The following is a 25,309-nucleotide window of genomic DNA, read 5'->3' as shown; positions in this document are numbered from 1 at the left end:
AGTATCTGAAAAAAATAGAAAGTGATAAGAATATCTGTCCGATTTAATCACTATTCGCAAGCCTTTATGTAGAAGAAAACATTAAGGGCTCACGACGTCCCACTTCTGTTTGTTTGTTTACTTTAGAGCACATCTACATTAGACTATTCGCTGTGTCCATTGCGGAAAAGTGATTTTTGTATTTGGCATTATAAGTCCGAACTCTTACTTCGGTCCCTGTAAGAGGCATCCCACATATAAAGCTACCATTTACAGTTTGCAGTCAGTAGTCGGAATATAGCTGTTTCTTGTGTGTGTGTTTTTTTTTTTGTTTTTTTCTCCACTGACGAGAACCGAACTCCCGAATTTAGCGTTGTAAATCTGTGAACTTACCGATGTTCCATCTGGGGACTGTTCATTGTGAAATAAAATTATAGAGGTAAAACCAAATTTAAACAGGATCTTTTGTTTGTTTGTAGCTAAACACAAAGATACACGAAGGGCTATCTGTACTCTTCTCACCACGGGTATCGAAACACGGTTTCTAGTGTTGTAAGTCTACAGACATACCGCTGTGACACTGAGACGAGCACAGATTTCACAAACCGAATAAGAAAACGTTTTTTCTTTTGAAAAACCCAATAAGCGAAGATTAAAAAAATACAGTTATTAAACGTATAAAATATGAAATTTCCGCTTCAAATTCTAAAACTTTAGCAATAATCAAAGTAACATTTTACCTTTCCAACGCTATTGGTAGCACCATAGATTTATTATTTGTCATTTATGTGTGACATTGTTTTGTTTCCGGTATATTATCTGAAAAAGTTATTTTTATACTTATGCATATTCATTGCTGATTTCTTAAACTACGCAGTAAATGTAAACATGTTTTAGTCATACGATATGAAATTTATTGACCTGATGTGCCGTCTGTATTATGAAAAGATGCAAAATTTATTCTCGTGGAACAGTTACGGTTCGTGTGCTTCTGCAATGTATTAAATTTAATAAGACACAGTGGTAAGTAAGCCTTTAATGGATACTACATGATCTTTAGAGATACGTATATACCCTGTTTAATAAGTGTGGCATAAGCTATCTTTCATGTACAGAATCAACAGATACTCTTTGTACGAAGAAACTCGTTTACAGATTTTCCTTACTGATATTATTAGAGCTTACAATTGTGTATGAAAGTACGGTTAATTTAAACATAAATGTTAAGGTATATAAAAATGAAACTTCACAAAAATATCACAAGGAGAGTTTTTATCATTCCATCTAATCTGAGGAATTCATAAGTTTGTTTCATATATTTTCCTGCTTCTGTCAGTCCTTGTTGGTTTGTTTTCATCTGCAGTAGCACCTCATTTGTAAACAGTTGTACTGTATAAGTTCGAATGGAAAGATCATTGAGTGACATGTCGAAAGTTTCTGGTTTCAAGAATCATTTTCTTACAGGATTTTCACTTTTCTTCTTCTGAGCACAACCACTGCACACTTATTTAGTGTTTCACAAAAGCGTAAATTTACGTTTAAAACTATTAATAATCAGTAAAAACTAAATAATTTCAAGATTGATGGACTTCAGAATATTTCTACATTGCACAATTTCTAGCAGAACAGGTGTCATTGTTTTAATTTATTCATGTAAAAATTTATAACACTTGGCTATATTCTAAGTAAATAACATATTTCATTAAAACACTTTAATAAAACTATATAATGCCACTTTCGTTACAACCCTCAACCTCAAAAGGCAATAAACTTTTAATTAAATCTCGAATATTTTATTCACAGACGTAATTTTATTGAAAGGAGTTTAAGTTTCCATAAAACAGCCACAGTAAGATAATCACGAGGTAATGTTCGTGATCTCGGGTGTGTTCTGAAAACCGTCCTCATAAATTACCGCATATCACAAAACTAGAGGGAAGCTTAGGTTCAATGTAAAGAACCTATAAGTCGGTTGATCAGTCTGACTGTATTTTTTGAGAATTTTTATGATATTTTCGGTTTACGCTTAAGTGTAACTGTAGAATAGTGACTGCATAAGTTTTTATAAATATTTAAAACGTTAGTTTTTTATTCACAAAGCTTAATACGAAGGTATATACCATTTCTTCTACTGCTATGGATATATATGAGAGTAAAGGGTATAACAATTAAATGTCCTTTCTTTCCATTGCTCTAAAGTCTTCCCAACGTTACCTGTTTGTTGTTCCCTATTTAAAAACACTACTGCCACTTCTCTCCACACAAAAGGAGGCCATAGTGTCAGCCCTCTCTAGGTGGCGCCATTATAGTATAGAGCGGCGCATGAAAGGCTCAAAAAGATGTCTGCGACCAGCACGACAGTACTCTTTGACAACCATACCTAATGCCGGAGATTCTTTTTTAAAGACGAACCCCCACAGTTTCCGACGTGGGTAGGCTTAAGTTTCATAATGAAACCATTATTGCCTAGCACGGAATACGGCTGCAATGACCCCAGTTGAATATTAGCTGTGATCTATACAAAACATACAAAAATAAATAAACAGACACATTGTGGGGCGGTACAGTTCCGAAATCGCATATTTATATAGAGACATGCGTAACATATAAAATTTATGTAGAAGTACGGTTATATAAAGTTCAGCTCAACATTATAACTATAGACTCTTATATGCAGTAGTGCACATAAAACCCATCCTAGATTCCTAGAAGTAAACAGCAAGCTTAAAATTCTGCATAGGATATTTTAAACGCATATATACGTATTACTGTATATGTGTGTGTGTGTATTTGTACACTTATCTTAGTAAGATATAACAAGAATCTTTAGGATTTTATTTTATTTTATACCACAAGTTCTAATTAGTAACATTTTTCTTTGTTTTAAGAGGTTTCTCTTAAGGTCACTGGACTAATTATAAGCTCGTGAGCCATAAAATCCATGGGCCATGTCTTTACAATTCAAAGGCTTTTATAGTCATTTATTTAGTGAGGATACAAAGAATAAATGACTGAAATGATTACATTTTGTATCGTCTTTCTTCATTTTTGAAACGTTTAAAATACTTTTAGTGTGATATATTTAAAGTCTTGAAAACACCATGAAAATAACAAAACTACTGTAGCAAGCCAAAACTATGAAAATAAAATAAATAATTTAATCAAAAACTAACAACAATTAGGGCAAAAATAAAAACTATTAAAATATATCGAAGAAACGTTAGGTTATAAGTAAGAGAATAAAATTAAAACAGAAATGTATATAAAATAATTTTAAGTTTGTTTTGAGATAAACACAAAGCTACACAATGGACTATCTGTGCTCTGCCCACCATGGGTATTAAAACAAGGTGTCTAGTGGTAGAAGTCCGCAGACATACCATTGTACCACTGAGGAACAAAATTTAACCATCCTAAAATTAAAACCAAGAGAACGTTAAGGCCAAGTACCGTAACATTCAAATTAAAAAAAAAAAAAAAACAAGCAACATAACAATAAAACTAAGGACAACTGAAACTAAAAACTAAGAATATTAAAACCAAAATTAAACTCCATACAGGTAAAACTGAGATGTATTAATTGAGAACAAAGAGCTACAAAATTGGCAGTTTAAAAAAAAGAATTATAAAAAGCTAAAACTAACTACGATAAAGGCAAAACTAAGAACCTTAAAACTAAGAATCATAAAACAAGAATTAGTTACAGCGGAATTAAATTGAAACCATAAAACTAAAACTGAGGTTATTAATCTAAAAACGACACACTTTAAAACAAACTAGTAAAATACAATTAAGAATTAGAAGATTAAAACTTAGAACCAAAAACCTAAAACTTAGAGCCATAAAACTAAAACTAGGAACCATAAAGTTAAAACTGACGAACATTAAACTAAATGTAAGAATCATGAAATAAAAAGTTAAACCAGTGAAATTATAAACCATAAAACCCTTAAATTATAGCCATAAAACGTCGATTTAACCATACATTTAAAGCTATAAGGTAATGAATGAGTGTATATAAGCTCTGCATTAATAATGGACCCTCAGAAATATGGCGGAACAGACAGTCAGAGATGTATATAACCAAGAATTGCAATTCTTAGACCGGGTAAATACAAAAAAAGGAACTTAAAAGCTGATTGGTTGCTTGTCAGGGGGCGTAAGATAAATGTACATTCTGGTGACACAACACCTCTCCTTTTTATATTAGATACTTTGTGTTTGTGAAGAGAATGAACTTTAAGCACAAGGTTAAATGAGGTGTTGGTTTGCAAGTGCAAAAACATTATGAGGCTTTTTGTGATGTAATTTTTAATACCTTCATATTTTACATGAGTCGTCGGATCAGTATTTATAAAATAATTGTAGAAATTTCAAAGATGGAATTAGATATTTTTACTTCATAATACAGATTTTCATACTTTAAAGTTCAAGGTTGTTGTTGTTTTTTTCTACTTCATTGTGCGTCGTATTAAGTCCAAACATTTTATACTAGATGGAATCGTTTCGACTCAGTGAGATGTTTAATCATTAATGTACATTCGTTCTGACAATTTTAGCATTCCTTTTTGCACAGACATTACGAGCAGAGTATGAAGAAAAGCGGGTAGGGATTTAGAAACTTTCAAGAAAATATTTTAATGGCGTTAAGAAGGAACAATTTTAATGGCGTCAATCCACAGGGGGTAATTGAAGCATAAGAGACAAAAAACATTAAAAAACATCCAAGCTGCCTATAGAAATATATAGCAAGTTTATAAACTCACAAATGTATTTGCATGTATATCTTTCCGACGTTTTTGAGAGCTATTGTAAATGAGATTTTCAAAAATAAACTTGTCTATTTTTTGTGAAAGCTCATACTGCTTCCTTATAGTTACGCATCTGTTTCTGTTCATATTGTTACACTAGACATGTATGTAAGAGATGCCAAATTTTCACCTTTTTAATAAAGCTATAAAGAGTACAAACATTCATCAGATGACAATTTTTAAAACAAATTGAAATATGTACAAAACTGTATGCAGGACAAGTAAACTGCTTAGAAAATTATTCATGTCTGACAGTCTATGATAATTATCGTAATCACCAGCAATTAGACATAATATATCTTCTTTGGTAACATAAGTCGTTAACTATATTTCATCTTATGACATTGTTTATAAAACATATCATGTCTGGTAATGCTGAGCATGCCCAGTGAATTAAAACATCTGCCTAATATGACTGGGCGTACAGTAAGTATATCTTTTTAAGTGAAATAGAGTATCTAGTGGATTGAACATAAAATATCTTATTTAGTAAGATAGGAAACAAAATATGTCATATCTATTAATAATAGGCATACAGTAAGTATATCACGTGTAGTGAACCGGGAATAACGTGCGTCATACCAAGTAAGATAGAGAATAAAATACATTATGTCCAGTCTGACTGGATATAAAATATATTTCTTGACAGATTATTTATTAAATTAATTATGGTCTACTGAAATGGTATAGAAGATATCACATCATAAACCAAACCAAAATCAGATTTTGCTGTTATTTTTAAAATAAGAATAACTCTGTAATTTTCATTGGACATCTATAAAATAAAAAGTAAATACCGATTTATAAACATACAGAGCATTCCCCGTTCACAAAGTGCCAAGTTTACATCTAAAATATTTGGCTTCTAGGGTTAAAACTTTTCAAAACTTCCTTTAAAAATTTCAATACCCTGATTTGGATTATTTAGTAAACAACAATTATGCGGCAGAACTTATGCTTTTAGACCTCATTATCATATAACGATATAAGAAATCAATATGTTGATATCTCATACTGTTGTATTCACAATCACACACACACACAAAAGGCAATTCATGGCGATCACACTTTCGGAACAAAACTAATTACACGTTTTATTAGCATTTCTGTTTGGTTATTCATCTATATGTGTCTTTAGTTGTTGCTTTGAAATATCCACACTCATACACTATACTCACAACCATGTAAATACGAACACGGCATCTATTAAACAAATATATATATGTTCGGTATGTACTGAAAAAATATTGTTTACATGTTTGCATGGATTATAACAAATTTTTCCTTTCATTCCTCAGATAAAGTACTTCCTTTGTTGTCTTGTGGCGAAAGGATAAACTACCAATCATTTCAAAAATGATGTTTCACTTATTACCTCTTGGTGGTCAAATATACAATGTTATATATCATAACTTATAAGTTCAGGCAGAATATGAATTCTGGATACAATTCATACTTTCAGATGTGAAGAGTTTACAACTGAAAGGTTGGAAATGATATAAAAATATTGAAATATGAAATGTGGATTTACAAGTTAAATAAAATTAAATATAAGACCATAGAAATAGAGTTTGGATAGAGGCTTTTTGAAAGAGGGAAATCAAAGAAAGATTAGAATACGATACATAAAGGGAGATATGACATGATGATGTAGATTTCAAAAGATTAAAGCTTTGAACGAGTATATTGTCTTTACTATAAGCAATATAAAAATAATTCCTTTTGGATGATTTGTTAAGAAAAAATACAAATGCTAGCAGATTTGCATATGTGGCGGCAATGCGACTTTAAAAATACTAAGTTCTGGTATTAGAGAGGCACCATGCACCATGTCATATAATCTCTGATGTATTATAGTCATAAGATAACGACCGTCACAAAAGCCTTGTTGGTGTATTTTGTAACTTGTGTCACCGGTCTATAATTCCGACACTTCATAACAGTATAACAGCCGTAAGCAGACGCGCCAACTTGAATCATCACGGGTCTAGGTTTCACGAACGGTGACACCGAACCTATTCTACTATTTAAATGTTTCTCTGCTGGTACCGTGCTTCATCCAGTCACATCTGATAAAACGATATGTTGCAATCCATTGTGAAAACCTCACGGTACTGAAAGATAATATTTTAAATGCTTTATTAAACATCGTTTCATCTGACTTCATTTTTTTTTTTTATTTCTGCTTACTGTCTTACAAAAAGTAAAAATCAAATCTCTTCAATAAGCACTAACTCGAGCAGTCGCCATTGTCACCCTGACAACTTCATATTGTCTTCATGAGCACGTGAGCAGACCACCGTCTGTGCATGGCTCATTTAATGTGAAGAAACTGTCTAGTCCGTTTTATTTACTGACTGAAACTGAGAATTAATGTTGCATTTGACTCGATAGTATAAATAGTTGTATAGCAGTTTATTTTCTCTCATGAAGTTTCTTCTCACATTGCATGCTTCAATGATAAATAACCTACTACATTCACAGAGGCCACACAAGATGAGAAAGATAAATTCCAGGTGTCTGAAACATAACTTGTAAGAGAGTTTGTGAGGTATCTCAAATTAGTAATTGAAGATTTTGATCTAGTTAACACATAAAGAGTCTTGTAGACACACAGTTGCTTTACAACGTGACTTTGTACATGCTGTTTCAATATAGTCTCGAATACGTAAAACACAGAAGAAAACTGACTAGCATAGTGAGTGTCACACTTTATCATAACCTTTACACGGTTGTACCTCTTCTCCTGCATTCATCAGCGTTTATTTATTTAATTAAAGTCTTGTATGGTACATGTAACGTTTTAGAAATGCTCGGTATGAAAATCTTTAAAAGATCTAAATGCGATAACAGATTCATTTGTTTGCTTTCTTTTCCCATATTTGTCAGTCTTAAATTTAATCATCGTAACAGTGCAATAAATTACTTACAACTTGTATCGGCATAACACAACGTCTTTACAAAATCTCCGGCTTGCTTTGGCTTTGTTTAAATTTTTATGTTCATATAATATATAATATACATGTATTTTAGTTGCATTTTAATATCAGGATCACTGACCATCAAATAATATGTGCCTCAAGTACAACTCGTACTTATAATAGTATTGGTAGGTCTGTTGTGAAAATATTATTTAATACGAAATTTAGCCAGAGAATAACTAAAAGACGTATTGATAAGTTTCTTGTATAGTTGGGAAGATAAATAACGTATCGAGTTAATTAGAGTTGTCATTAGAATACATGTATGGAGTTATGTGAATTGACCCACGCCCGTGAACGAGAGCTCTCATCTTAGACTTGTTTACATTAGTCATAAAAACCTGATAACTAGATGTCTAACTAGCTTTATCTCTAACCATAGACATTTTATTAATAGTAGTACTATATTCTCAGATTAATATAATTCAATATGGTGCGAGTGTCTCGAGAAGCTTGTTTTAACGCACTTTTATTTTGAAATTATGAAAAATTAAATGAAATTCAAAGAAACCTCAGTTTATCATCTTACGTAGGAAAAGTCATATAAATTAAAAGGCTATATATAAAAAAGAAATAGTACTTGTTTATTTGTTGTTAAGCACAGAGCTGAAAATATGGGCTATCTGAACTCTGCACAATTCGAATATCGAAACCCCATTTTAACTTTATAATCCGCCAGTGTTCAGATAATATTAAGTACTAAAGTAATACTTGTGATAATAAGTTAAACTTGAAACTTTATTCAACTGTTCAGTTAAAAGGGGGCTGGACTAAAGTTATTATGATAAACAATATTATATCAGACTATAAATGATACATTTATTAAGTTATTTTAAAATATATAACATTTATGCAAAATCTATATTTGAATATGCGTATAGCATCAAGTCCAACCCAACAACACACTAATTGAATATCTTCAAGTAAAACAAAACGCAACTTAGACTAATTATTCCAAATTACCTGGCCTATGTCGCCCTGATGCTTAGAGAACTACACTCTGTATCTGCCTCACTCTTGATTAGGAGTAGCTCAATAGTTGGCGGCTAGCGGTGATAACTAGCTGTTTTCCGTCTGATCTATCACTTTCAAAATATGAAAAAATAGGTAGATAGCTCTCAACCAGCTTTGCGCGAAATTTAACAAAGAGACCAAATTATCTCTAACACGGCCCGGCATAGCCAAGTGTATTAAGGCGTTCGACTCATAATTTGAGGATTGCGGGTTTGAATCTCTGTCACACCAAACATGCTCGCCCTTTCAGCCGTGGGAGCGTTATATTATATGACGGTCAATCCCAGTATTCGTTGGTAAAGGAGTATCCCAAGAGTTGGCGGTGGGTGGTGATGACTAGCTGCCTTCCCTCTAGTCTTACGCTGCTAAATTAGGGATGGTTAGCGCAGATAGCCCTCGTGTAGTTTTGCGCGAAATTCCAAAAAAACAAACAAACATTTCTATCATCTCGAATTAAAACCATACATAAAAATTATTTCTTTCTTGTATTGAATATGGACTGGTTCTTCCAATAAAATTGTTAGCAAGCATAAACAAAATTATTTTTCTTATAATATAATTACAGAAAAAATAATTGTAAATGCTTTTTAACATACAAATCGAATAATGATTTTTATCTAATTTTAACTTGTTTTTTATGTTTCATATTTCTATTAACTTATTTCAAAATTTGTCAATTTATATTTGTTTTAAATGAAAACAGTGCTTTTTTGTTATCAGGTTTTAAATGTCCTACTTTTTAATTTCATGCTGATTTTGAGATGATATTAAACCTCTTTGTTTGAAACATTTTCCTAATATGATTTTTATTCGAGTCTTTTGGTTCTTATTAAGATTTGCAAAATTATAAATTATATTAAATGATTATTAGAACTTTAACCTGCATTTTTAAATGTGGTAAACTTTATAATTTACTTGACCTGCAAAATCCATAAGTTAAGGCAATTTTACTAAAACACCATTAAATAAAAATCTCCCTTTTGTTTCCATTGGTTGGTAAATTCTGGTATCTGATTAGTGAGAGGTGATTTCTTTCTGGAACAGAAGAAATCATAGATTGGTTACTTTAGTTTCTTGTTCTCAGTTGAAGGCAATATATTTTATTTGTGTGTTATTTGTCTAATGTGTAGAACTTCATTTATATTTGGGTTTTTCTTTCCTTTCTCTTTAAATATTCTGCATTACTTTTAATCCACGGTACATCCACTAATGGATATATATGTCATACAATGGTGCAAGTGTTGATTTATATCCTCCGAATAGCATCTCGGTGTTTATTTTAGTGGTTATCTCAAATATTTGTCTTTTATTCCTACATATTTGTTTCCCCAGCAGCGTGGAGTACTGCAAGTCTATTTCCTCATGTTTTAGCATGAATTAAAGAATATTCAGTGTTCGGCTGGAATTTAAATCACACTTTAATATTACTTGTAAATCTTACAGACGGTCAAAATGAGTTTGGGTATAAATAGGAGGGTGAAAGAGGCATGTGATTTTATTATTGAATTTTTTGGATGTTAGGGGGTCTGGTTGGCTTGATTAAATTATTTTATTTGTAATTAAGAACAAAACTACACGATGGACTTTCTTTATTCTGCCTACCACGAGTATTGAAACCCGGTGTATGGGGATGTAAGTCTGCAGACATGACGCTGTGCTACTGGGGAACGAATTCATTCCCATATACACTGATTTTGAAAGGAATTTTGTTGTGTTTTATTTCTGCAAAGGTTAGATACTCTGTTGAGGACTTAAAACATTATACTTCGTTTGAGTGATTGTGAAGAGTTTAACTTGAAGTGAGAATTTGTTTGAAACTCTGTGTGTGTTGGTTTTCTATAGATACCACAGTTGTGAGGTATTCGCCTTGGCGGTGAATCATGATATCATGAAAGGACAAGGTCTTGTTATCTTCAAGATACAAAGTAAATTTAATATTCGAATGTCTGTATTCAAAAGCTATAAAAGATATTCAATGGTTGGTAACAATACTACCACATAATGAATGGATAATGTTTACATATATGTGTACTATTTTCACACTTCTGGAGGCTTGTTGATTGAATTTAAAGCATGGTTGTCAACTTTTTCATGAATATGTATGTCACTGACGATGGTGATGATTATAGTTTCTGTTGCTGCTGTTTAAAGATATACTGACATGCCTTCTTTCCTCCTTTGTTTTATTTTCCATCTAGCTCTCTGTGTATTTCTTCAAGTAGTATTTACAAATTTAATTATCTGAGTTTAGTATTTTCTTTATCACGAGTGGTGTTAAAAGAAATTACTGTCACTAAACATCACTAAATTCTTACTAACTACTTACCGTTTTGTTACTGCAAGTTACAGTGGTGTTGATTTCATTGAGTAGTACGCAAGCGACTCCAAATGGCATCCATTTTTTTCACTTATCTAAGTACGTTGGCCGTATAATTCTAAATTATTTTACTAACAGGTAAATATTTTTAAATATTAAGCAATTTTTGTTTTACATTGTCCACAAAACATTATTTATTATGCTTATAAAATAAACGTTTTATTTTATTATTTTCCCTCAGACAACATGTACAATGAAAGGTATTCACACATTATTCAAAATATGCAATGAATGTTGGACGCTTCAACGCATATTTGAAAAAAAAGAAAACTCTCAAATGATTCATCTCAATAAAAATCAAACTAATCATAATTTAATAGCAAGAACTATGCTATTAGTAAAAAGTATCTTGTTATATCTTTTAGTTAAGTCAGTGTGTTCTGTAACACAGAGAAAATAGGGATGTAACGTTGTTTTTAACGAATGTATTTCGTTAGTTATTCCAGTGTGAAAATGCACAGTAAAGCATTTCACAATATGATAACTCTATTTATATAAAGTGTTCTGAAAATAAATATTATTTTATTAAGCGTTCTGAAGCTATGTATTAATGAACAAATATGTTAAACCGTGTGTATGTATATGACTGATAATATAGATTAGTGTTATTTCATGCACTCTATAACAAGCTGACAGTCTTGAAGGTTTTTAAGAAAGTCTGTATATATGATTTTCTTTACAAAGGTTTCAGTAGAACAATCGCTGCGATAATCCTAGGCTGTGAAACCCCTTATCAGGTCGCTGCAGCCGTGCATAAACCGGTCCTTGAACACTCTTAATCCAGAACAGACGTAGACATCGTTGAAAATGTGAGCAGCTCGCGCCATGCTCTGCATTCGTTCACAACTTTCTTACATTTTAAGCTCTGTGAACTTTGTAAGATTCACGGAAGTTTTCATTCCAACTCAGATAAACATGAATTAACTTGCACATGTGCTTATCAGGCTTTTCAATATCCAACATGCCAATACTTTTTTTTTTCATGATATTCTTCTTTTTCTACCAATGAATGCATACTTTTTAAATCACCTGGTCTTCCAAGTTATCATAGCCACATACATGTTTAATCTAACTATACCAACAACACTTAATCAATTTGTATATACATTTAATAAACATTTCTATATGTGTGGCTTTTATTTATTTATCTTCAGAGTTTTTTTCATTAGAAAATAAATATATAAAACTCGGGGGTAGATCATCATTCTGTCGTTAAATATGATAAAATGAACACCTCTAGTTAGCATAAAAACATATCAAGTGCCTCAATCAATGAGTAAGAATTTGTTTCTTTTGCTTGTTCTTTTAATTTCGCGCAAAGCTATAAAAGGGTTATCTGCCATTCCTGATTTAGCAGTGTAAGACTAGAAGAAAGGCAAATAGTCATCACTAACCACCGCCAACTCTTGGACTACTCTTTTATCAACAAATAGTGGGATTGACCGTCACAAAAGAGAAGTGTTTACAATTAATAATAATAATCGCAGAGTAAAGATGTGAAATTGTACTTTATCAGCACAGGAGCTAGAAGGAGTGGGTGCAAAGAGATTGTACCAAAGCACTTAATCATAAAGAACCACACAGAGGTTCTACTAGTCGTTTTTATATTTTCAATCAAACAAAAGAAATGTTTAAGGGGTTCCAATATAAGTCCTAAGAACCAAAACTACAGAAAACTGCATTGCACTATTTATTCGACATTGACGTATTTTTGTTCTTTATGATTACCTAGCATACAGAATATATTTTTACTCTTAAAATTAAACAGTATTTTGATCATAAACATAGTTACTTAGTTCAAATATATATATATATATATATTTTAGAATTTCAACAGAGAAATCCAGTAAAATAATCACAGAATCATGATTCGAAATATAATTAATTTTGTGTATAGTATATAGCGATTGAAATAAGTTATTGTTACCTCAGTAAATATGTGAAGCTTTAACTCCTGTAATCGTAACTGGAATATTCCGGTATGACAGGACAATTAGATCTCATTTTATGCATAATGTGTACACTTCAATGAATGTGTAAGCCAAAGCATTTACTTAATAGAATATTTATAAACTTGAAATTATGTATACCTTTAGCTAGACTGTCTTTAGTTTAATTGTTATATTTTGATTAGTAGGAAGCTACTATGTAACATCTGCCAGATTATTAGGAAGTTACAATGAGAAAGTTTGCAGCCAGATTTTAATCTAACCCAAATCATCATGCTCTAATCTTACCTAAACTATAATCATAATTTAATCCAGATAAACTGTTAGTAGTGGCCATAAAAAGTAAAAATTTATGTTAAAAAATGGAAGTTATTGGAATACAGAGTATTTACATATCTTTTAACAACATAAATATTTGTAGTTTTTATATACTAACCAAGAAGGTTTGCAGTTCTATTTTAAAAGATAAAACTAGCGAAAAATATGAGGTGGGACATTTGGCTTTAAAAACAGCCAAATATTGTAGCTTTTAAAGTTTGCTTCATTCGGGAATCATTTAGACATATTGAAATCTGTGAATTAAATACAAGTGTTGGTTGCATCAAGTTGTTGTCATTTTATAACATATTTCATTTCGTAGAAAAAACATGTAGATATGCGTATAAATAAATGCTTTTATATTTACCAATTCCTTTGGCTGATACAGAAATATGTATACAAAACGCAATAAAACTATTTTAAATACAGTAAATATTATATATGCATAATATTACCTTCTTACTCGTTAAAGTACCAAAATGTCAAAAAAAAATTAAAATGTGCAGGAGGGACGTTAAAGAAATATTCCACTAAATGGATAAAATTGTTATAACACTGGTTGGTGTGGAAAGTCGTAAACTAATGTGGTGAAGTTTCAGCCAAAACAGTAAAATATATCTTTTGACGAGCACACTGACCGTTAGTTTAAAATATCTAACGAGTTTTTTTTTTTAGCTTATTTCATTAATCCCTTTTCTTAAGTGTTTGATTAGAATGTGACCACTTTATTAATTGACCATTTTAAAAATTTCATTACATGTTTAGAAGTTATTGTAAACGTCATTTTGTATGACGTTACAAATTTCGAACTGCAGTGGCGAGTTCTTTTGTTGGGACTGCTTTGTCATTTCTTCCGGTTTATTCAAATACAAGCCTATCGACGAGGTGTATGTCCTTTTGTCTGCCCTTAAAATATAGTAATTGTATGGCTTTCTACAATGGCCTTACTTAAAATATCATTATTATATAACATCGGTCTAATTAAGATGAAATTGTTTGGTTGGAACATTAACAGAAACAAAATGTAATCAAGTTTGTGATTTTTAATAAAAAGCTTTTATTTCTCTCAGTAGTAAAATAACATGTCTCTTGAAAACCTAGAGCTACACACCTTTTTTTTTTTCAAAAGTATATATGTGGCATCACTAATCAAGGTAATTACGGCATAACTTCAAAATTATAAATTTGTTAAAATCATGTTTATATTTCACAGGTTCTGACTTAAATTCCACGTGAATCATAGAGCTTTAATTTCCAGAAATTTTTGGTGATGCGAAATTCCCAAGGTTGTATTGGGTTTGATGTCGAAACTTTAAGGTCACAGCAAGTTGACATTGTCTCTTACAGTTATTTTTAATCCCCCCCTCTATGGAATTACGACTGAGATGAAATTGGTTGGATACCATTTATGAAGGCAACGCTATCATGAGTTAACCTTGCATAATAAAGTATCACGCTATTTATATTATTGTTTTAATTGCAATAATTTAATTTCTATATGTTTTTTTTCGACTGTCATTCTCCTCTAAAATTATTAAGATAAACTAACAGGTTAAATATCGTAACAGGTATGGTTCCAAAATCGCCGTTCGAAGGAAAGACGTATGAAGCAACTTAGTACCCTTGGAGCTCGACGCCATTTTTTCAGAAGTCCCAGACGGGCCATGCGGCCGATACGTCCTGGAATGTCCCCTGACGGACTGGACGATAGCCCTGAAATGGTGATCGGCCCAAATTCTGGCTATGGATATTTCTCAGGTCAGTTAAATTTAAGACGTTATTATAAATAAAGACTCATTTTCCCGTTGTAAGGGCCCAGCATGGCCAGGAGGTTAAGGCACTTGACTCGTAATCTGAGGGTCGCGGGTAAGAATCCCCGTTGCACCAAACATGCTCGCCCTTTCAGCCGTGGGGGCGTTATAATGTGCGGTCAATCTCACTATTCGCTAGTAAAAGAGTAACCCAAGAGTTGGTGGTGGGTGGTGATGACTAGCTACCTTCCCTGTAGTCATACACTGCTAAATCAAGGACGGCTAGCACAGACAGCCCTCGTGTAGCTTTGCGCGAAATTCAAAACATATTGGTAGTGAATTAGGTTTAATGCAAATAAATAAATAATAAAAGACTGTGGAGAAAACAAACAGAAAATATAACATTATATTTAAAAAACATACTGAATGTTCTAGAAGGGGACATTTGTGTTGGTGCTAAGTATATGAATGACAACTATAAAAGACAACGTTTCCTTTAATCTTTCAAACAGATGGCGTCACAATAAACGACACCAGAATTGTGTATGCCTGATCTATGTTAAATACAGCCTCAAAAGTATTTCATAAACAGTTTTAATATTTCAGTATTAAGTAAGTTTCATTTTTCGTGAACTTCCAAAGTCATTAGACATAAAACAAATAAGTATAAATGTAGATCTCTTATGCAACAATGAGAATATTTAGCTTCTTTTCGCCTAGCTGGCTTTAACGTTGATGCTTTAGTTATCTAATGACAATACGTCAAAACCTTTTATATAGAAACCAAAAAATTTTTCAATGGCCAATTCCTTATTCTCATAAACTTCTGAGTTTACTAGCAAATACCAAGAGGTGTCGTAAAACTATGAACGTGTAAAAGAAGCTTCATCAGAGAATGACGCACCCTCTTGCACAAAGCAGCAAGCTTGCTGGAAGGAAAGATTTCGAATTCTTTTCGCAGACCATCATGAGGCTATGAATATCGTGCAAGCCTGCGCTATCAGTTCAAAACGTCTTTTATAATTACCACAGATACGTATATCTTGTTACTTATTTTTCGTTTGAATATTTATTTTTAACGTTTTGTTATATAAGATACTATTGCTCTTTTGATGTTTGATAAACATTCCTAGGAAATCTTCAGGCGTGAAGAATATGATCGATTAGCAATCTCAAAAATCAAATGTTTGCAAAAAGATTTGAAGATAACAATTATGTTATTTACAGGTAGCTAGCGAAAACATTTTACGACTGTTTTTACAACCCTTGATAAATGGCATTTTGTTTGATGTTTGGCAAGATTCAGTGCTCAGCCTTCTTTAAAAATAATTATTATTTTTCTTTATCTGGCATGGTTTTGCTTGAATTTTCATATGAAAGAAAAAAAAAATATTCAATAGGTCAACAGTTCGAAATGTTTGGATTAAAATTTTGAAATAGAAATCAGTGTTCCATTTATAAACAGTTTATCTTAATTTGATTTCTATGTGTATAAATAGATGACTCTGGCTCAAATTTCATTAAAAGTTTTTGCTAGTATGTGGTTATGGTACTGTTAAATATACAACCACACAATAATTATTTTCCATTATCATTTACTCAGTACATGTGTTGAAATAAATAAAGTTATGCGACATATTTACGCACTCCGATTAGATATTAACTTTATAGACCTGTCGAACGTTTTGTTTAGTCACCAGCACGAGGCGTTATAGCTCTCAAGTAAACATTACAGTCGTTCAAACCACACTTGACAACATGACAGTTATAGCAAAAACAAATGTATGCAAATATCTTTAGGCTGTATGCATCTCCAGGTCGGTGCATGAGCTTCATTTTGAGTCTCTCTGGATAAAATCCCACTGCCAGTCTTTTAACGAAGGGAAAAATTGCGGGAACCCTGTAAACACTCACGCACGTGGTTTCGCATCTTCGAAAGATGTTGCCCAACGAACGCGTGTTCCTGCACGCGACTGTTCTCGTCCAGCAGATGGTGAGAACTACGTTAAAGTGCTTCAGGGCCTGACATTTTTTTTTTCTGCCATAGTAATAGTATTAATGCCAAAATATACTATTTTTATGTTAAGGAAACATTAGAAAAGATTAACGTTTAATACACCATTAGAGACATTTCTGATGAACTCACATAGGTCCAAAAGTATTTTCTTTTAAAACTGTAATTTACTAAAACAGTATAGTATTAAAATGGTTCTACTAATATGCGATAATACAGGAAATTTCTTATAAATAGAGGTTGTTATTTTTTAATAGAAAAAAATTGCTTCAAGTCACAACAACTCTTGCTTGGTATTCAAGATTTAAAAGCCTACCTGTAAGTAGCTTATATGAAAATTCTATGTATATGTAAATAATGCTAACCAAAATGAAATGCAATTAACCACAAGTAATTTGCTTATGCGAATTGAATTACTAAATAATCTTAAAAGACATGTAACATATTTTTATAATATTTTAAAGATAAACAGTTGAAAGCTACTGAGCAATTACTTACATTTTTTGTCTATTAATTTAGAGAATATTAACTTTAGAAGAACCAGTTACGTGATTCATTAAATGACCATGAGCACATCACTTATACAAGAGGTGTGAACAAGACATTTTGTTATTTGCAAGATGAATTTATCAGAAAAGCGTTTTTTCAAATAATATGTAACAGATGAATTGATTTCAGGCGTCAGGTTTTTACATTGTAGAAGTAAATAGAAGCTTTTAATAGCGACACAATTTAACTTCATGATCTGATCTTGACCTTAGGACTATAAGAAATTCAATGTGTGTTTTGTTTAATGGTAATACGTTTAGCAAATACGAAAGTTTTTTTTCCAATAAAATCATCGCTGATATATATCTAAACACACACACAGCCCCCCAGTGGCTCAACGGTATGTCTGCGGACTTACAACCCCTAAAAACAGGGTTTCGATAGCCGTGGTGGGCAGAGCACAGATAGTCCATTGTTTAGCTTTGTGTTTACTTCAAAACAACTACAACAACACACACATACAATTGCACAAAAGGACAAAATCACTCAGGTAAAAGTTTGACGTTTTTCTTTCTCAACAAGAAAATGAAATAAATAAATTCTAAATTCAAAACAACTTAGATCAGCTGTACATAAAGAGTTGTCAAGATTCTATTATCCACGCACGTTGGAGGGTGTTTCCTAGAATCTTGTAAATACTATTTACTGCATATTACAACGAGGATTTTGTTTGTTTTGGAATTTTGCACAAAGCTACTCGAGGGCTATCTGTGCTAGTCGTCCCTAATTTAGCAGTGTAAGACTAGAGGGAAGGCAACTAGTCTAGTCATCACCACCCACCGCCAACTCTTGGGCTACTCTTTTACCAACGAATAGTGGGATTGACCGTCACATTATACACCCCACGGCTGGGAGGGCGAGCATGTTTAGCGCGACGCGGGCGCGAACCCGCGACCCTCGGATTACGAGTCGCACGCCTTACGCGCTTGGCCATCAACGAAGATTTACATATGCTAACGGAGTGGCGTTTATCTGCAAATGTGAGTTGCGTTGCCACGAGCGACTTGTTTAACACCTACGTATTTGGTTCACTGCGAATCCCCAACCATTTGACAGAACAATGCTACAACAAATATATTTATAGCTGGAGGAATATCCACAGTTGCTTCCGAGGAAGGGTGTTTGTACATAGAAATAAAAAAAACATATAAAAACCCTCGGTTAACCATGTTTGAAAGATGCTACATGTTGGTAAAAAAGTGAAGATTCTTACGAAAATGTGAAAGAATCTAAATGGTACTTCGCTACATATATGACCACTGCTACCGTTGTCCAACTTCCCAAAGTGTCTATTAAATTAAAGAATCTTCTTCGCCTGACCAAGAAAGTGACTGCTGCTAAATTACACAAAGAGCAATCAACTTATAATGAAAAATTGATTTTTATTGCAATACAAAATGGGGTCTGGTTGCATGTGGATGACAACGACAAGAAACTGATTATTTGTTACCAAAATCATAAGATGAGGTCTTTCTAGCATGAATATATTGCTCTTGCATATTTCTCAGGTAATGGAAAATTCAGATTTCACAAAATGTAAAGCAAAACAAAGGTGAACGTATTGATTACAAAGTAAGATTATCCGTGATGACAAGAAATCCCAATAGTGTTTTCTCTACCCATACCAGCCATTTTTAAATATACAATGTAAGATTATATTCCTGTTCTTTATAGTCACGACGCCAATAATGTGTCGTTTCCTCATCAAAAAGCGTCCATTGAAACATTTTTAGAAGACTTCGTGTAAAGTGAGGGTCTGTGGAAAGTTTGTGGCAGAAATATATTATGTTGGATATGGCAGAAATATGTTATGTTGGATATGGCAGAGTATGACAATATTTTGTAATCACAGCCATCAGAATGAGAACGAAAGGTGAATTTTACAGAAAAAAGAAAACTTTGCAGTCAAAAGAACTACTGATACTGATTAATTTTGAAGATTCACATTTTTTATAAAAAATATGTGCTAATAAATGAAACATAGAACTTGGTGCAGAAAGAGCCCTTTCCGAGCGGCAATCCGAACGTTTTAGTTTTAACGTTTGCCGCCAGGAAAAGTACTGTGACGTAATAGTTGCTAAACAAACCGCCAAAGCCAGCGCGTTGAATGTAAATAAACATGACCAGTGCATAAGGAGAAACAGAGGCGGAGTCTGTTTTGACTTTGTGTTCTGAACAGTGTCGAGTAGCACCATATCAATTCGAACCTACTCTGAACGAACCTAGAACAGTTACTTTTGACACGGATCTGACAAGTTCTAGTGATGAGGACAGTTCCACGAGCGAGAGTAGCGGAACTGTGAGTGATACTGATAACGCCCAGACCAGTTGTGAGTCGGTCATACCTTCAGTGGAAGAATGGTAAGCCTAAGTCATGACAACAAATATGGTCTATATTATTTCACGTGCAATTTTAAGCATCTCGAAACCTGTCTGGTGTTTATAAATTAATGGTATCACAGACTTGGTTTTATTTGTTTATACTTTGCCGACTATGGTAACTAATACTCGGCCCTTCCACAATCATTGTGTGTGTTTGTGTGTGTTTTTCGTATAGCAAAGCCACAAAGGGCTATCTGCTCACCCCACCGAGGAAAATCGAACCCCTGATTTTAGCGTTGTAAATCCAGAGACATACCGCTGTACTAGCGGTGGGCCACAATCATTGTATCGGGTATTTATGACTCCTAACAAAATGAATTTCAATTATATGTCATAATTCTGTCTATAAAATCAAACTAGATGTAGCAGTCTGAATAGTTAATTTATCTTGAAATGTTAAATTTGAAAAATTGAATTCTTCAAACTTTTCCATATTTAAAAATGATACAAAAACATCTAAAGAATGATCTACCAGCTTTTAAACTTGGAATATACTCTATTTGGGATAGATTTGTCCCTGTCTAGACCAGGAAATCAAGGTTTCACTGACTTTCAGGTGCCACAAATGCAAAACACGCTCATGAATATAAAATGTGTATGTCTAGTTACATTCTTCAAAAACTGGCCCGGCATGCGTGTTAAGACATCCAACTCGTAATCTGAGGGTCGCGGGTTCGCATCCCCATCACGCCAAAAATGCTCGCCCTTTCAGCCGTGGGGGCGTTATAATGTGACGGTCAATACCACTATTCGTTGGTAAAAGAGTAGCCCAAGAGTTGGCGGTGGGTGGTGATGACTAGCTGCCTTCCCTCTAGTCTTACACTGCTAAATTAGGGACGGCTACCACAGATAGCCTTCGAGTAGCTTTGTGCGAAATTCAAAAACAAACAAACAAATCTTCAAAAACTTGTACTTTTTAAATTATTATATTATACTAGTTATTGTTTATCGCTTTATACTACACACATACCTTTAAGTTTGTTCTTTTCGTGACAAGGGATGGTTTCAGAGAGGTGGAACCTGTACGCTGCAGGTTAAGATCAGTCCTCAGCTCTACATGAGGAAAGATGGTGGGGACGATGCTGTCTACTGCCGATGGTTTTTTCAGTCTCAACCTGCCTGGCTTGAAACCCACGGAATTCAAAACAGTGGGTTCCGACACAAAACATGAGCGTTCAAAGTGATCTTGACAAAGCTTTGCATGGTGTGAAGGAGTCCAGTTCTTCCTATTGACCATCCGCACCCACTGTCGCTACCTTGCCGGTTCCTTCTCCTTGCACGGAAACGAAAAGAAGCTTTTGTCCGGGCCTGGCATGGCCAAGCGCGTAAGGCGTGCGACTCGTAATCCGAGGGTCGCGGGTTCGCGCCCGCGTCGCGTTAAACATGCTCGCCCTCCCAGCCGTGGGGGCGTATAAAGTGAAGGTCAATCCCACTATTCGTTGGTAAAATAGTAGCCCAAGAGTTGGCGGTGGGTGGTGATGACTAGCTGCCTTCCCTCTAGTCTTACACTGCTAAATTAGGGACGGCTAGCACAGATAGCCCTCGAGTAGCTTTGTGCGAAATTCCAAAACAAACAAACAAACAAAGCTTTTGTCCGATGCCGAACCGTTTTTACAACCATAAGCAATGCAGTAAACCATGTTATCATAGAACAAACATAAAGTAGCAATATCAAGACAAAAAAATAGTCTCACAAAGTATGTAATCCGAAAAAAGCACTGATAGATTTACATAAAACGCCAAAACTGAAAGGAACACAATAGACGGCGCGAAACGAAGCGTGTTTGGCAACTATTACGTCATAGTTTTCAAACGTCACGGAAACAGCCGAATGACCGAGAGGAACTTGAGTTCGAGGACCCGCATATTTTGTTTTATTTTTTACTCAAAAACTAAAGTGTTTAAAAATATGGCAACCACACAGGAATTATACCTAACCAAAGCACAGTTTCTAAGGCAATTATTAAATTTGTTGAAAATTCACCTTTAGGGTGGGGTGAAGGGCAGCAAGGACTTAGAACAACATTTTTATGAAGGACAATTAACCCTGACTGTATATACTACAACATTCACCATCTTTTAAAATTGTATAAAAATACATATTATAGTTTTATATAAAGAGAAACAAAATGTTTTTGTGTATTTAGGTCACTGATACTTTACTTTAAAAGTTAAAAAGTTGGGAAGAAGAATGCAGCACTATGTAGTTCAGAACGGTTGGTAAGAGTATTAATACTTTTACTATTAAAGGCAGAGGACAACGTTTCGACTTTCCTAGGTCATCTTCACGTTAATAAATTATCAATAGAAGAAATGACATTTATTTCATCCAACAGTGCAGAAAGGAAAAACGCGAACGCTCCCTTTGTTAACCTGAAGATGACCTAGGAAGGCCGAAACGTTGTTCTCTGCTTATCAATAAAAGTGTTAATACCCATACCAGCCGTTCTGAGATACATTTTTATCTCAAGTGGGTTTCTTGTCATCAAGAATGCAGCAATATCTTTTGAAATAACATTTACAACTACGATATCTATCTAGCAACAGAAGTAACATAACACTTGTCTGATACCATATGAGTAAAATGTCACTAGTTTGATAATAGAAAGAACACAAAAGTTGTATTTTAATTAAAGTAACGCAACAACTGTCTGTTTACAGAAGTAAAACAGTTGTTAACTATTCATATAATAGCACAATACTTGTCTGAAAAAACAACACAATATCGTCTTTTGAAAATAGTAACACAAGAATATCGTTTGAAAATAATAATACAACATTTGTATATTATTATAAGTAAAGTTATTTATTAATTTAATGAAAAGTACATCACATATTTGTTAAAGTTGCCTACTTTTAAGAGTAATACATAACTAGTCAGTTTGTTCGGTTTGTATTTGTTAAGAGGAATCTCATTGCACTTGTTTATTAATCGAATTAGTACAACATTTATCTGTTGATATGCAGCAACACGATACATATTGGTTAGCATATAAACTCACTAAACTCTCCATTAACATTAACGCATCATTAGTCTGATGATAATATAAGCCCAATGCTTCCTGGGTATGTCAACTATTCATTTATTTAACTTCTTTTTGAGTAATTCTAGCTGCTGAATACAATCCAATGGTCGAAGTATTGTAAAGTGTTTTACTTCACTTTGCATTTAATATAACTTATTGGTGAAATATAAAATTTGCTTAAGTGTCATCCGAGTAAGATGTCCATGAAACAATAGAATATCAAAATTATTTATCTGGCGGTGTGTTGATGTAATAAAAACATCATACACGTTGATATAAATAGTTAAATAATGTTGCCCTATATAACTATTTATTGAAAGATGTGTCTATGCTTCAACTTTTTATTTTACAAGAAACAAACGCCAAGTATAACTTCGAACCAGTATTTACTGATATTTCAGACCATCGTACTGGTCTTCTTTTGAGATTTCCTGAACAGGGATCTGTAGAGGGAGGGGTTAACTACCGACAGAGATTCCTGTATCGTTTCTGTTAGCTGCTGGATTAACCCGCTCATAAACCCCCCATCGATTTCCGATACCTGTGCCGCCAACACTGAGTCCCGCCGTCTCTCCCACTGATGCCTGCCGCCTGATAGCCAATCGACCCGCCACTGAACGGGCTGCCTCCAGGCAAGAAAAACAGGACCCAGTCTATATATATAGTAAAGAACAAATAAAAGAAATTCTAAAATATAAAATCCGCAGGTTCATATGTGAAAACGTAAGAAGCGTAGGACGACAGTTTCGGAAGTAGAATCTCTTAAAGTAGATTTTAGTTCCATAAAATTACATTCCCGACACATCCAGGACAAATTAAATTGGAAACGAAAAAGGAAATCCCACGTAGCAGGTTTTGTTAGAGAATTTATCGATATGGCCCTTACTGTAGAAGAGATATGTACGTATGGATAAAGAATTTAGTGGTTTATAGAGGATTCAACTTCCAGAAAAAAATATCTACATCGATAGTAAAACTAAATCATACCTTCAAGATGGAACTAAAAAGATATTTACGTATTTTGATGGAAATAAAGAACGTATTCATAGAAATTCCACATCAACTATACTCAGTATATGAATGCCCGGCATGACCAAGCGTATTAAGGCGTTCGACTCGTAATCCGAAGGTCGCGGGTTCGAATTCCGGTCGCCCTAAACATGCTCGCCCTTTCAGCCGTGGGGGCGTTATAATGTGACGATCAATCCCACTATTCGTTGGTAAAAGAGTAGCTCAAGAGTTGGCGGTTAGTGGTGATGACTAACCATCCCTCTAGTCTTACACTGCTAAATTAGGGACGACTAGCGCAGATAGCCCTCGGGTAGCTTTGCGCAAAATTCTAAACATACAAACAGTATATGTATATATATTCAAAACAAAACAATAAGCTTATGCATATGAAAAGAAGTTTCTAAGGGTCACATTTAGAAAAGAAATTACATTATTACATATCGTAATCAACGTGAAACTAACCAATTCTACTTATTAAATGTGCTACGTTAGTAGGATGAGACTCTTTATTGATATGATTAATCCTTTTTTTCGACATCGATTTTTATGTTTTACTGCTTTGGAACAAATGTTCGAAGTGTATAATTCCTGATAATAAGATAATATGCATATGATCGTTAGCTGAATGTCTGCAGCAGATTAAACCACCACACATATTTGTATACTGCAGAATTATACATGCAGAAATGTAACCAGAATTTTCGCGGAATGGGAAAAAGGGTTTATAGTGATTAGAGCCAAAATAAGATCTCATAATTCTTCCTCAGATTTTTTTTTAACAAGATGAGTGGAATAATAATTTTATATACCTGCATATGTAAACAGAATCAACGTGTTTATACAAGAAAAAAAGTTAAAAGATTTTCCAGAGATTTAAAAAGATTTGAAAGAGTTCTCGTGAAACATGAGCTGAAAGACTATCACTTGATATTTAGTTTCTTACTTTCTCAGAGCATGATTTTATTAACGTTTTTAGCAAAGTTGAAGGATTAGAAATACTTCCCACATTTACATTCTAGTCCAAGAAATAAACTCCAACTGTTCGCAGAGACAATCGTATGAACACTAACAAACACCAAATTCTTGTTGTTTTACTTCAATGGCCACAAGCGCGCTGATGTTGATATAACGTAACATGATTTCAAGT

The 25,309-nt window shown here is 33.4% G+C and overlaps 1 protein-coding gene across 1 annotated transcript in view; it reads left to right on the top strand.

Annotated features, from left to right (window-relative positions):
• The window catches only part of LOC143238934 (LIM/homeobox protein Lhx1-like), a 131,854-nt gene that overhangs the window by 75,491 nt on the left and 31,054 nt on the right, over positions 1–25,309 (top strand). Inside the window, exon 4 of the mRNA XM_076479590.1 lies at positions 14,998–15,187. Coding sequence (XP_076335705.1) covers positions 14,998–15,187 — 190 coding nt within the window. The remainder of the gene's footprint in view (positions 1–14,997; positions 15,188–25,309) is intronic.

This window comes from Tachypleus tridentatus, chromosome 13 (assembly GCF_004210375.1).
Source record: "Tachypleus tridentatus isolate NWPU-2018 chromosome 13, ASM421037v1, whole genome shotgun sequence".
NCBI lineage: Eukaryota > Metazoa > Arthropoda > Merostomata > Xiphosura > Limulidae > Tachypleus > Tachypleus tridentatus.
Note: the sequence above shows the minus strand (reverse complement) of the source record. Positions and strands in the feature narration are given on the sequence as shown.